Source organism: Myodes glareolus, chromosome 5 (genome assembly GCF_982192425.1).
Source record: "Myodes glareolus chromosome 5, mMyoGla1.1, whole genome shotgun sequence".
In the NCBI taxonomy this organism is placed as follows: domain Eukaryota; kingdom Metazoa; phylum Chordata; class Mammalia; order Rodentia; family Cricetidae; genus Myodes; species Myodes glareolus.
The window spans coordinates 22851961-22866969 of NC_142030.1; the positions used below are offsets into that span (position 1 = coordinate 22851961).

The 15009-nt window shown below is 42.2% G+C and overlaps 1 protein-coding gene across 1 annotated transcript in view; it reads right to left on the reverse strand.

Moving 5' to 3' along the window:
• Positions 1-14801, reverse strand: part of Cd48 (CD48 molecule) — a 34612-nt gene extending 19811 nt beyond the window's left edge. The window contains exon 1 of the mRNA XM_048448913.3: positions 14642-14801. Coding sequence (XP_048304870.3) covers positions 14642-14717 — 76 coding nt within the window. The 5' untranslated portion in view covers positions 14718-14801. The remainder of the gene's footprint in view (positions 1-14641) is intronic.
• Positions 14802-15009: the final 208 nt, after the last annotated feature.

The window sequence follows — 15009 nt, forward strand, 5'->3', positions numbered from 1 at the left end:
TTAATCTGTCTGTGTATTGCCACAAGGAACCGGGTAAAGTTCCAGCATCTGTCTCTGGCTAGGCTACATGGCTTCTCCCTTACTCTGCCTTCTTCTTTCTTCCAGCATTCAGTTTAGTTTTCACCACCTAGCTCAACTCTATCCTTTTACAGGCCTAAGACAGTATCTTTATTAACCAATGGTATTCATAGTATACAGAGGGCAATCCCACATCAGTATGATCTTGTTGGAGGAAGTGTGTCACTTTGGAAGCAGGCCTTGAGGTCTCATATATGCTCAAACCACACCCAATGGACAGGAGACAGACCACTTCCTGTTGCCTTTTGATCAAGATGTAAGAACTCTCAGCTCCAGCACCATGTCTGCCTGCTTGCTGCCTTGTTTCCCACCACAATGATAATGGACTAAACCTCTGAACTGTAAGTGAGCCACCCCACTAAATGTTTGTTTCCATGGTCATGGTTTCTCTTTACAGTAATAGAAACCCTAAGTAAGACACCTTACTATATACAAATGACAGACTGAGAAACAATTCAGGAAAGCAACACTTTTCACAATAGCATCAAATGATATAAAGTGTGTTAACTCTAACCAAACAAGTGAAAGGCTTGTATGATAAAACCTCATCATTGAGGAAAGAAATTGAAGATATCAAAAGATAGAAAGTCTCCCAGTCTAATGGATCTGTAGGATTATCAGAGTAAAAATGGCCATCACACCAGAAGCCATCTATAGATGCAATCAATCCTCATCAAAATTCTAACACAATTCTTTACAGAGCTTAAAAAGACAATTCTCAACTTCATATGGAAAACACACACACACACACACACACACACACACACACACACAACAGGATATCTAAAATAATCCTGAATCAATAAAAACACTATGGGAGGTATCACTAATCCTGATTTCAAACTGTCATAAAAAGCTAAAAACAGCATAGTATTTGCACAAAAACAGACATATAGATCAATAAAATTGAACTGAAGACCCAGACATAAATCCACACACCAACAGACAACTGTTTCTTTATAAAGAAACCAGAAACACACATTGGGTAAAAAAAAGACAACTTCTTCTACAATTAATATTGGTCAAACTGTGTGTAGACATGTAGAAGAATGCAGTGAGATCCATACTAATCACTCTGCACAAAACTCAAGTCCAAAAGGATTGAAGACCTCATCATAAAATCAGATACAGTGAACCTGATAGAAGTGAAAGTGGGGAATAGCCTTGAACTCATTGGCACAGTAAAAGATGTTTTGCACAGAACACTGAGCAAAGCACTAAGATCAACAATTGAGAAATAGGACCTCATGAAACTGGGAAGCTTCTGTACTGCAAAGGACACTGTTTTGGATGAAGAGGCAGCCTACAGAATGGGAAATGTTTTTCTCCAGCTCTACATTCAACAGAGGACTAATATTCAAAATATATAATGAACTCAAGAAACTAGACATAAACAAACAAAATGCTACATTTAAAAAACAGGGTACCCTAACCCCAAAATGACCCCCATTAAGGCATCTCTTTTGTTACTCTACCCCTCTATCCTGCCTCCAACCTGCCTCCTGCACCCAGCCCACCTAACCCACTCCCTCTTGTTCCCATCCTTCTATCTCTCAACCCCCTTCCCCAGTTTACTCAGGAGATCTTTTCTACTTCCCCTTCTCAGGGTCACTCTTTGGAACCTTCTTGTTATCTAGCCTCTCTGGGGCTGTGAATTTTAAGCTAGTTATCCTTTACTTTATTCCTAATAATCACCAATGAGTGAGTACATACCATGTTTGTCTGGGTCTGGATTACCTTACTCAGAATGATTTTTTTCTAGTTCAATCCATGTGCTCAAAAATTTCATGAGGTCATCACTTTTTACAGATGATTAGTACTCCATTGTGTGAATGTACTACATTTTTCTTATTCGTTTTTCAGTCAAGGGGCATCTAGGTTGTTTTCAGGTTCTGGCTATTATGAATAATGATGCTATGAACATAGTTGAACAAGTGTTCTTGTGGTATGGCTGCACATCCTTTAGGTATATGCCAAAATTTGTGTAGCTGGGTCTTGAGGTAGATTGGTTCCCAATTTTCCATGAAACTGCCATACTGATTTCCAAAGTGGCTGTACAGGTTTGCACTCCCACCAGCAGTGGAAGAATATTCCCCTTACTCCACATCCTCTCTAACATAAACTGTCTGATGTGGGATTCTCCTCTGCATGCTATGAATGTTTTTTTATTACCATTGGTTAATAAAGAATCTGATTTGACCTTTGGCAGGGCAGAATAAAGCTAGGCGGGAAAACTAAACTGAATGCAGGGAGAAAGAAGGCAGAATTAGGAAGACACCACGTAGCTGCTGAAGAAGACAGGGGCTGGAACCTTACTGGTAAGCCATAGCCTAATGGCAATACATAGATTATTATAAATGGGGTGATTCAAGATGTAAGAGTTGTCTAGAAATATGCCCAAGTTATTGGCCAAACAGGGTTATAATTAATATAGTTTGTGTGTGATTATTTAGGTCTGGGCAGCTGTGAAGTGAACACATAGTCTCCATTTACAACTATCATTAGTTTTTGATTTTAGCTATTCTGATAAATGTAAGATGGTATCCCAGAGTTGTTTTGATTTGCTTTTCCCTGATGACTAAGGATATATAGCAATTCTTTGTTCTTTAGCCATTTGAGAGTCTTCTGTAGAAAATTCTCTGTTTAGATCTGTACCCCACCTTTTAATTGTATTATTTGGTATTTTGATATTTAGCTTCTTTATATATTTTGGATATCTGTCAGATGTGGGGTTGATGAGGTGTTGGGAGCCACCTGGAGGCACAGGTGGTCCTGCAGTTTGGAGGTAGCCATGTGGGGCTGAGCACCCTTGCCTGCACCCTTGCTTGCACATGCTCAGACCAGCAGAATGGCATTAACCAATCAGGACAGCGTTCAAGCCTCTCCACCGCTTAAAAGCAGCTGCCTCTGGGCCCAACCCTCTCTCTCTAAGCTTTCTCTTGTCCCTGCTCTATCTTCCCTTCCCCCAATTTTCCTCAACGGAATGCTCCGAATAAAGATGTGACCAGGGAAGGAATTCTCGTTTTTGGTGGCGTTCATTCCTGCTGGTCAGGATGCGCCCCTCAGTGAGGATCTTTTCCCATCTGTAGGTAAACCTGGTGCCAGGGAACCCCCCAGGAACCCACAAGAATGACCCCAACTAAGACTCCTAGAAATGGCAGAGAGGGTGCCTGATCTGGTCATCTACTGTAAGCACATTGGTGACTTCTGTAATTGTCATCAGAGATACTCTATCCAATCACTGTTGGAAGCAGAGGCAAAGATCCACAGACATGCACTGTGCTGAGCTCCAAGAGTCTTGTGGAAGAAAGGGAAGGGGAGTTATACCAGCCAGGAAGATCATGATGGGGAAATCCACAGATTCAGCAGACCTGAGCTCATGGGAGCTCATGGATACTGGACCAAAAATCAGGGAGCTTGAATGGTACTGCATGTGTGTAACAGTCATGTAGTTTTGTCTCTTAGTAAGGCTTCTAACAGTGAGAGTAGGGCCTCTCCTTGGCACTTAGCTGACTTTTGGTAACCTGTTCCCTGTGCTGGATTACCTGGTCCTGCCTTGACATAAGTAGATGAGCTTTTCTTGTCTCAGCTTGATGTGCCATGCTTTGTGCAAGCCTATAGGAGGTCCATCCCTTTCTGAATGGAGATAGAGGATGAATGGATGGGGAGGAGGGGTAGATAGGAAAGGGGAAGGGATAAAAGGAGAGTAGAAAGGGTGCTGTAGGAAATCCTACAGCCAGTAGCCTTTAAGTTACCCACTTACTTGGGCGTGGCCTCTTATACTATCAATGCTGATGTAAAGCACATGTTCCCTCTCTCTTCCAGGTGCTGGATTTGGTTCCTGTTCTCTGTTTATGCAGAGGACTGTGATACGTGAGTCTACCCCTAAATAAATAACCCTTTATTACACTCAATTCTGAGCTAGTGTGGGATTTCTTTTTAGCATCCATCTGCAGGAGGGGAAACTTGTTGGTATATAAAATAAATTAAAAAACATTATTTAAATTAAAAAAATCTGTTTATAAAAAAAACAGGACACAATCTAAACAAAGAATTCTCAACATAGGGAACTCAAATAGCTGAGAAACACTTAAAGAAATGTCCAAGATCTTTAGTCATCCAGGAAATGCAAAGTGAAACTACCTTGAGATTTTATCTTACACCCATCAGAATGGCTCAGAGCAATAACACAGGTGACCCCTTATGCTGTCAAAGATGTGGAGTAAAGGAAACACTCATCCGTTGTGGTGGGAGTTAAAAACTTGTCCAGCCCCTATGGAAATCAATATGGTGTTTCTTCAGGAAGATGGAAATGAATCTACCACTTGTGGCAGTTTGAATGTAATTGGCCCCCATAATCTCATAGGGAGTGGCACTATAAGGAGGTGAGGCTTTGTTGGAGTGGGTGTGGTCTTGTAAGAGAAAGTAAGTTACTATGGGTGTGCACTTTGAGGTTTTTTTATGCTCAGGATACAGTTCAGTGACTCAGTCAATTTCCTGTTGCCTGCAAGATGTATGACTCTCAGCTACTCCTCCAGGACTATGTCCACCTCCCTGCCACCATGCTTCCCACCTTGACAATAGATAGAACCTCTGAAACTATAAACCAGCTATGACAATTGTAACATGAGGGGCTGGCTCTTTGGGGTTTCTGTCCTGCCCGGCCCCCCAGCTGTTTAGTCCCAGAGAAAAATCACACAGTGGACTCTGTAAGTTATAAAGCTGATTGATTCATTAGGTCAGGCTACTTATTAACTCTTTTAGCTTATATTAACCCATTGTTCTTATCTATGTTTGCCATGTGGCTCAGTACCTTTTTCAGTGGGGCAGATCACATCCTGTTGCTTCGGTGATCTGGGCAGGAGTGGGAGAAATCAACTTGCTCCTCCCCAGAATTCTCCTGCTCTCCTTGCATCATTTCTACTTCCTGTCTGGTTTTCCCGCCTACACTTCCTGCCTGGCCAATCAGCGTTTATTTAAAACATGATTGACAGAATACAGACAATTCTCCTGCACCAGACAATTAAATGTTTTCATTTGTAAGAGTTGCCATGTTCATGATGTCTCTTCACAATAGAAACCCTAAGTAAGATGCCACTCTTGGGCGTCTAAAGGATGCTTCATCCTACTGCAGAGACACTTGCTCAACTGTATTCATGGCTGCTCTATTAATAAAAGCCAGAATTTGGAAATTCTGGACAACCAGAAATTAGAAATCCCCTAGATGTCCTTCATCAGAAGAATGGATTTTTTTTAAAAAAAGTAGTACATTTACACAATGGAGTGTTATTCATCTGCTTAAAAAATAACATCATGAATTTTGCAGGTAAATGGATGGAACCAGAAAAAAATCAACTTGAGGGAGATAACTCAGACACATAAAGACAAATAAGGTATGTAATTCACTTATATTAGCTGTTACATCAATGATAACCAAGCTACAATTCATAGAGCCACAGAGGTCAAGTATAGAGCAAGGAACTAGGGGTACAGATATGTCTCCTTAGGAAAGGGAAATAGAATAGATAGTTGTGGGTAGATATGACCAGGACAGAAGGACCAAGTAAGGAGACTGAGGGTAAAAGGTCCTGAGGGAGGGAATATGGGGAGAAATACCTAAAATTAAGGGCAATTTGAGGGGTGTTTTGGAAACCTAATACAGTAGAATCTTCCTATTATATATACATGTATGAAACTGATATAAATTAAAAATCACCAAATAATGGGAGAGACCGAGTCCCAACTGATCATCTTTTGTCACTAAATGAAGCTTCCAGCACCAGGATTGGGTTATGCTGAATTGAGTTGTTGTCAAAATAGAACATCTCATGGGAATTCCAAAAAAAAAAAAAAACTCAGACCATTGCCAAGACTATAAGTTGCTTTCCACAAACAGATAGCAAATCTCCATTGTTGAAAACAACACCTACAAAACTCATTGGACATGGAGAAGATGAGCTTGTGCCCACAGAGAGAGCCTTCCCCTCTGTGTGCTAGCATCTTTGGTATAAGAATGTACTCTCGCAGGGAGGAAGAGAGGGAGTGGGGGGAGTGGGAGGGTGTTGAGAGGAGGGGCGGAAATGGAAACTTTTATAATTTAATAATAAAAAAAAGAATGTACTCTCGCCCTACCAAAAAAAGAAAAGTAAACACTAATCCAGCCACAAACCTTTGATCTACAAAGGTATCCTGCCTGCAAGATATGCTAGGGCAACGGTAGTACAAATCTTGTGGGAGTAACCAACCAATACCTGATTTAACTTAAGGTCCACTCCATGAGATGGAACCCATACTTGAACTCTTTGACTCACCAAGAACCAGAGACTAGATAGCCCAGGGACTTTGGTTAAAACCAAATGCTACTGTTCTAGAAAAACAAAATGAAACAAAAACCCTTTATCAATAAAATGACTCCTAACGGTGTTCTGCTATATCAGTACCTTATTCAGTCGTCATCAAAGAAGGTTCCTCCTGCAGCACATGGGACCAGATGCAGAGACCCAGAGCCACACATTATGCAGAGTGAAAACCTTACAATACTCAGCTCTAGATGGAATGTCTTTATCAAATCTTTCTTCTCAGTGCTCAGGTAACTTCATGGAAGAGGAGTCAGAAAGAGTGTAAGAGCCAGAGGAAATGGAGGAGACCAAGAAAAGAAGATCCTTTAAATCAACATGATCAAATCTCATTTGAACTCAGACAGGAAAAAGCTTTCATGTAAAGGGCCTGCATGGGGCTGCATCAAGTCCTCTGTGTACACATTATGGTTTCCAGTGTAGTGCTTTTTTGAGATTCCCGAGTGTGTGAACAAGTGTGTCTCTAATTCTCGTATATTCTCTTAAGGTCTTTTCATTCCTGAGTGTGTGATCAAGTGTGTCTCCAATTCTTGTATGTTCTCTTGAGCTATTTTCATTCTAATTGTTTTTGTCTTGTCCAATTCAGTGTGATCATTTTTATCTCACTATATTTTATTTTGTTGTATTTTTATTATTATCCTTTAGAAGCCTGTCTGTTTCCTAATAAGAGACCAAAAGGGAGTGGATCCAGTTGGGAGGGGTAGTGGAGAGGAACTAGGGGGAGCAGAGGGAGGGGAAACCATAATCAGGATATATTATATGAAAAAAATCTGCTTTCAATATAAAGAAAAAGAATAATGAAATATAATAACTGAATATATTATACAGCGTATTAGGCAGTGATGACTGTTATGAGAAATGAGAAAGCAGGGTTATGAATACAGGTGGAGAGTTAGGTCAGGGAGATGTCATGTATAAGGTAGTGAGTTTGTTGCATCTGAGCAAAGGCTTCAAGAAGAAAGGAAACCTAACAGGTATCTCCCATGACTGAGCCAGGTAGAAGGAGATCTACAGCAAAGGCCCTGTGATGGGGAGTGTGCCTGCCATATTTAACCAACACCAAAAAGATCACATGGAGTGAAGGAGGGGAATGGATGAAGAATGGGGGTAGTGAAAGCGTTGAAGAGAATCAGTTAAGGTATCTTTCTTTTAGTAATCTTTTACTTTTGCTCTAAAAGAATTCAATCAGGCACAGTGACCTGTAATCCCAGAACTAGAGAGGCTGAGGCAGAAACATCATGAGTTTGGGGGTCAGACAGGCTATATAGTGAATTTCAGGCTATACTGGGCTACATAGCAAGATTCTCTCATAAAAAAAAACAGAAAATCAATTATATTATTAATAATAAAATAAAACAAATAAAAATTTTAAATTATTTTTTCAAAATTTCCTGTAAAATGGCTGATGTTAACATAAGTACTTGCATTTTCTTAAACGCAAATCATTAGAAAGTACGAACTGATGATTTTCATAAAGAATTATCTGAGGAAGTTTAGTTTTGAGGCAGAATTACTGTAAAGGGATGTCGCTGAAGCTTCCGAGTTCCTGTGTTCTGTTGCTGTGACAAAGTCCTGTAACCAAAAGCAAGTGGAGGGAGAGAGTTCAGCTTACAAGTATGAGGTCACACCCCATCACTGAGGGAAGTCAGAAGAGAAACTCAAGGCAGGAAGCTGGAGTCAGGAGGTGAAGCAGAAACCACGGAGGATTGCTACTGAGTGACTTGCTCAGCCTGCTTCTTTATACAACTCAGAACCACCTGCCCAGGGATGACACTGACCCCACTGGCTCAGCCCACTCACAATAATCTTTAATTAAGAAACGGTCTACAGATGGAAGCATTTTCTCAAGTGAGGTTCCTCTTCCTGGATAACTCCAGTTTATGCCGCCTGACAAAAACCTGACCAGGACAATCCCTTATGTGCTTGTCGGTGCCCTAACAGTGTCTTTCTGTATTAACAAGTTTTATTAAATAGCAATTTAAACACATTCAGTGAGGACTACTGCTTGTTTTCAGTCCAACAGCCCAGTGTCTTCCTCACTTTTATGTTGGGTGATTTCAAATTTGTGGGTATTTTCAGATCTGCCTAAGAGGAACTAGAATTGGGGACTGTTTAGCTTGAGCTCAAAAGGATATAATTACGTGTTTCATACACTCTTCCATGTAAGGTATTGCCACCCATGTAGGCAAATACATGATGCCCTGGAATATCCCCTCTGCCCGTGGTGACATCCCCATGCTGTGTCCCTGCCACATAGCATCAGGGCTGTTCAAGAGCCTCCTCTTCAACTACCAAAAGATAGAAACATCTATGACCCCAGAGCTTTCAAAATTCAGCCTGTCATTTCAGGATCCATTCATTCTTTCGACCTACCTATTGTTTCTACAAGAGAACTTATCTGTTAGGTTACAAAGCAGGCCCAAAAACGGCAGTGCTACTGATGATGTCCTAAGACGATGGCCCAACCTGGGTGAACAGAAGAATTCTACCAGGTAAACTGAGACCTAAGCTCAACACACCTCAGACACCTTGTGAGTTGGGTCTCTGTTCTTCAGGAAAAGCCACCATTTCCCTTCTTTGTCCCTAATGGTAGACCACTGCAGGCAAAGTTAACTCAAAAGCCTGTGGCCTCTAGAGACTCCCACCCTGCTGCCTGTCATATAGAATTTCTTCTCCTGCCCAGCCACTGCTCTCTACTCTCTGAGATGTCCGTCCCACTCTAAACTTTTTCTAGCCACGGGGTAATCTAGTTTGGTGGTTTCCCTGCACTTGCTCATACCAATTTCTCTGTCCTTTTACCTATGAGATGTAATCAGACAGACACTTGGTTCCAAGTTGCTTCTGACTGGTCCAGTCCATATTTTTTACCATATCTTTCATAGAATCACTTAAGTCTAAAAAAACAGATACTGTACAGTCATATGCCCTGGTATCTCTGAGCTTTGACAGCACCAATGCAGGTGCCTGGCCTATTAGAGAGCATAGCATAAGAGAATATTACCACTGGGATTTTTATTATAGCTGTTTTTAGATAAAATATCATGTAACCTAGGTTGAGCTCAAACTCACCATGTGGTCAAAAATGGTCTTAAATAACAGACTCTCCTGCCTTAGCTGCCTAAATGCTAGGGTAACAGCATGTGCCATCATGTCCAGGATTTTAAATCTTTGGATATACATTCCATATTTCCTCTCATTCTTATTTCCATGTGGTTTTAATATGCAGCCTCAGTCAGTGATTTACCATTGATACTTTGGTATTTAGGGCCAAATAATACACTTTTTTTTGTTTTTGGTAAAAGAGAAGTCTGTTCTGTGATTCTAAGAGTCTAAGGTTCTAAGTAACTCTGTCCTTTGCCCACCAGACATCTGTAGCACTTCCTTAGTGGAGATAACCGAAAGTATCACAGGCACTGGGACAAAAGTCCCCCACCCTCATCCATGAAGAACTCACTTTAGTCATCCGGGACAGCCTTTCAGACAAGCGTCAGCTTACACTCAGGAGATGGAAAAACTCATGATAGAATAAAGAGGAAACTGAGCCCCAGCCCCTTCCCACATGGGAGTGTGGTGAGAAGCCATGGTGAACAGGATGTTGCATTGCCTCCCTCAGCTAGCTGTGTGTAGCAACTCTAAAAAAGGCTGACCTAATCACCGGGGATGGCTGCTTGCAAAATGGAGGAAGTAGTCCATTGGTGGCTAAAGTCTTGCTGTACCTTTATAATGGTCGTGGTTATTCTTTAGAAGACAGATGAGATAGGAGTAAAGGGGATGATGACTGTTGGCAAGACGACAAAGCAGTTGGTGGTGTGCCTAGGCACTGAGGGCAAAGTAACAGTGTTTCCCTGTAGCTCATAATAGGAATGAAGATAATCCTGCTTCTGTCCACCCACCTAACCTGTCTGTTAGAATGGCATAATTATATCTGTTGAGATAACAAGTGAATGTATCCCGACACTTGAAAATTTGACAATAGGATCGTGATTCAAGGTTATCCTGTGCTACATGGTGAGCCCCTTAAGTCATGCACACACACACACACACACACGTACGTGGGGGGGAGTTTCAAACAAAGGCATTACTCAGGAAAGAGAAAAATGTTCTAAAAAAGAAATTTTGATTACCAAAACAACGAATCTTGTAGTTTTAGTAAAATTCTTAAAGAAGAAATGAAGAAGAATCTTGAAGGAATGGGTATGGTGTCACCTGGAGTGCTCTGATGAGACCAAACATTTTTGTTTGTTTGTTTTTTGTTTCTTGAAACAGGGTTTCTCTGGAGACCAAACATTTAAGAAGCCTATATAAACTCATTTAGGAACAATTAAGACCCTAGATTTAGGTCTTGGTGACAATACCCAGGGTGATCTTTTCTGAGACAGGGAATAGGATGAATGTAGTAGGTCAATTTGATATGGATTCCGAGTGTAGAAAAGGAGAAGCAGATGTGAGCCATCCTTTCGAGGTACCACAGTGTGAATGGGAAGGAGGATAGAGCGCGAGGAAAGTCATAGAAGGTGAAAAGAGGTTTCCGTTTTGTTTGCTTGGTTTAGGGACTAAAATGGCTTAAATTGTATAAATCAAGGTTCTCTAGAATCACAGAACTGATAGAAAGGGGATTTATTAGAATGGCTCACAGACTGTGGCCCAACAATGCCCGTCTCCTGACAGAAAGTCCAAGAATTCGGTAGTTATCAGTTCATGGGGGTGAATATCTAAGCTGGCCTTCAGTATACAAAAGAATTCTGAAAAGTAGGCACCAATACCAGTGAAGGGATGGACTTCCCAGGAAGAATGAGGACTAGCAGGCAAAGAGCAAATCTTCCTCTTTCCTTGTCCTTTATATGGGGTACCACGTGAAGATGGGGACAAATTTAGGGTGGTTCTTCCTATCTAATGATCTGATTAACTAATCATAGCACCCAGCGTTCAAAGATGACAAAGACAAAATTTATTTAAAGTGAGATGAGCGCAGGCTAGGTGAGGGCAGGAGGTGAACTTTGCACTCAAAATCTGGGCTCTCCCCCAAGGTCCAAATAAGGAGCAGAGGGAAGGAGAACATGAACAAAAGTTCAAAAGTCAGGACCGCGAGGGGTGCATTCATCCACTGATCTAATGAGAGCTCACCAAGGCCAGCTGGACTGGAACTGAACGAGCATGTGATCAAACCGGATTCTCTGAATGTGGCTGACATGGGGACTGTCTGAGAAGCCATTGATAATGGCACTGGGACTTGTTTCCTCTGCATGTACTGGCTTTTTGGGATCCTAGTCTGTTTGGATGCTCACCTTCCTAGGCCTGGAGGGTGGAGGGAGGAACTTGAACTTCCCACAGGGCAGGAAACCCTGACTGCTCTTAGGACTGGAGAGGGAGGAGGAGAGGGAGTGGGGGCAGTGGGAGGATATTGGGAGGAGGGGAGGAAGTGGAAATTTTTATAAATTAATAAAACAAAATTTGGGCTCTCTCATTTGTTATAGAAGTTATTGAGAAGTTTCACTTTAAAGGTGAAATAAACATAACTATTTTAGAAAATTTACATCAATAGTAGTATTCATATCAGGTAGGTACAGAGAATGGACCAAAAAGAGCAATTAAGATTGGTCGTGCTACTGCTGGTCAACACCAGAAAGTGATCATTTGGTCCAGGATGAAAGACAATGGAGATAGATGAACTAGCATGTATCTGGTTGTGAGAGGCAAGGGAAAGGAAAGACTGAGGAGAACTACTAGAATTCTACCTTGAGAAACTGCAGAAATGGACGTGCTATTAGTCAAGGCAGATAACTATGAAAGAACAGAAAACTTGGGGAGGAGAGAAACTATGGAAGGGCTTTTGTTTTTAATTTTTATTTTTGTTTGTTTAACACACGACCTTTCTTATGTGGCCCTGGCCATCCTGGAACTTGTTGTGTGGACCAAGATGGCCTGGAACTCGCGGAGATCCACCCAAGGGCTGAGATTAGCAGCATGCAGCACCACGCTTGGCTATGGGAATTTTTATTTTGAGTTGGAGCTGAGGACGTTGCTCAGTGATAGAGTATTTGACATGTCAGAGGCCCTACTCTCCAACTTTGCCTTTTTAACACCCCTCCCATCAGTAGATGGGTTTCTGGTCCCTTCCCCTTGAGGTCAGGTATGGTGGTTCAAATCTGTAATCCCAGCAGTTGGGAAGGAGAGGCAGTAAGATTGCAAGTTCAATGTTGTTCTTAGCTACACAGCAAATGTGAAGCCAGCCTGGGTTACAAGAGACTCTGTCTCAAAGGAAAAATAACGATGATGTCCCCTGCTCTTGCAGCCGAATTGGCCTTCATGACTGCCTTAGTGATCAGAGTGCTAAGAGGTGACTCACAAAGCTAGGTGAGAAATAACAGACACTATTGACTGGTTTGTCTTAACTGACCGTAGGAGTCACTACAGTTAGGTAGACACTTGCCACATGAATAAAATGCCTTTCAAATGACTCTAGACTCCACAATGGTCCTGTTGGCAATTAGGAGAGATTCTTTAAATGAAAAGTAACCTAGTGAAACCCGCCTCCGACTCATGAGTGAAATCAATTGTAGCTACTATTTTCGGCACTTGTGCTTTGGGGGCTCATTAAACAGCAAGAAAAAGTCAGAACAAAAATGGTGAGTCAAATTCTGAAGACATTTCTGGAATGTCTAGAGTAGACGCTTGAAAAAAAGAAGAACAGAAATTCAGATCTGAGGCACAAGCAAGAGTTGGACGTATGAGAGTTCATTTATGCGTATCCCCCACTCCCCTCTACCTCATTGCTGCATGTGTGTCCTCGCTGCAGCTTCACATTTTAAAACTTCATAGAGTCTGACTAGAAATTCCTCAGAGACATAGTAAGTGTGACATCATGCCCATTTTAGAGTGGAGGAGATTTCTACAAGGCCCTACAGGATGCAGCCCAGACCAAAATAACAACAACAACAACAACAAAACCCCCAAAAATAAAAAACCAATTCTTCTGGTTCCCAGTATAATACCATTTCCAGTGCACCCTTCTACTTGCAGGGAGACAGCAAAATGCTACTCAGGAGCAGAGGGCACTCCTGAATCATCTCCTTGAAAATGGACAGCTTAGAACCCTAAAGGGAAGAGTTGTAAAGAGTGTTTCTCAGACTTTACTCTGAAGGCAAACATTACAAAAGAGAAGAAGCTTGTCAAACGCTCATGAAGCTATGGACACATAGAACAGAAAGAAGATTTTGAAGTTACTCATTCATTTGTTTAACGGTTATTTACTAAGTATTTGCTGTGTTCCAGGCAAATACTGGATGCTGACTCAAGAAAGAAATAGAAAGCAATTTATAAAGCTGAGCCCTAGGGTTTTCTGGAGGAAGACACAGGAAAATGACAGACCGTGGTGAGGCAGGATGAGTTGAGGGTACACAGAATTCTAGACAGAAAGGCCCAGAGTTAAGAAGAATGCTCCATTCTAGGCAAACAACAAAGTTAAGTTCGGCCAACTTGGTCTCAGCAGTTGACCAACGCCTCCTTTCAGCTCCCATGTCAACGGCCATTAATACTGTGCTATGAGCTGAAGCAACCCAAGGTGGACAGGAAAATTACAAAGGGTCCTGCAGACAGTGCATCCCTAGACTTGAAGCCAGTCTGTGCCAAGAACGCCAGGCAGAGAAGCCTGGCATAAGTGTTGCTCAGATCTCCTCCACACAGGGCTAGCTCATCTCCCCGAGACTGGCACACCATCACAGTCTTATAATGCTGTGTAACTTTTTACCCACAGTGCTGAAATCTGGATCTGTCTCTGACATGGTTGTTTACCTTTTATTTTAGCTCAGGGTAGGACTCTTTTTTTTTACATAAAAAAAATCCCAAACACCTAACGGGACACATTGCTTCTGAACATAAAACATGGCAACTGAACAATGGAGCACCGCTCCGCGGAGAGCTTCTCTTATTGTAATTTTGTAGGCCAACAGCCATGAGTTACAATACAGGGGGCCCTATTTCCCCATCTCCCTGAGTCCTGTTTTTCATGTCCCCTCGTGAAAAGAAACGGGGCCCGCTTTTCCAGAGCTAAAGAAGGCTCCCCAGCCTCCCCATAGCCCTACTGCCAGCATGGAAGCGCCCTGCCCAAGATCCCACCCATTTCTAAGCTGAACTATGTCCCATCTCCCCTTTCCTGGCTGGCCATGCCTTCAGTGCACAGCCACAAGCAGACACTTGGTGGAAACTACCTTGAAGTCCCGATATCACAGGCAGGAGTAACAGTTCCAGGACCAGACACCATTCCTGTTTTCTGAAGTAGCACATGCTACTTTGCAAAGCGTCTCAGGAACACCGGCGACAACTGTGAGAGCAGGCAGGGAACAAACCCCAGCAGAAGCAGGAAGTTGTATGAGGCGGTGCGGTAGGGTGGGAGGACCTTCTCTTTTTTTCTCCTGGCTGTTCTGGAACTTCTATAGACCAGCTGGCTTAGCACTCACAGAGATCTGCCTGCCTCCTGCTTCCTGAGGGCTAGGATGAAAGGTATGTGCCACCACACCTGGCTTGCGAATTAAAGGTACCTTTAGTCTGTCCTGAGGGTTTCCCACTCAGAAAACGC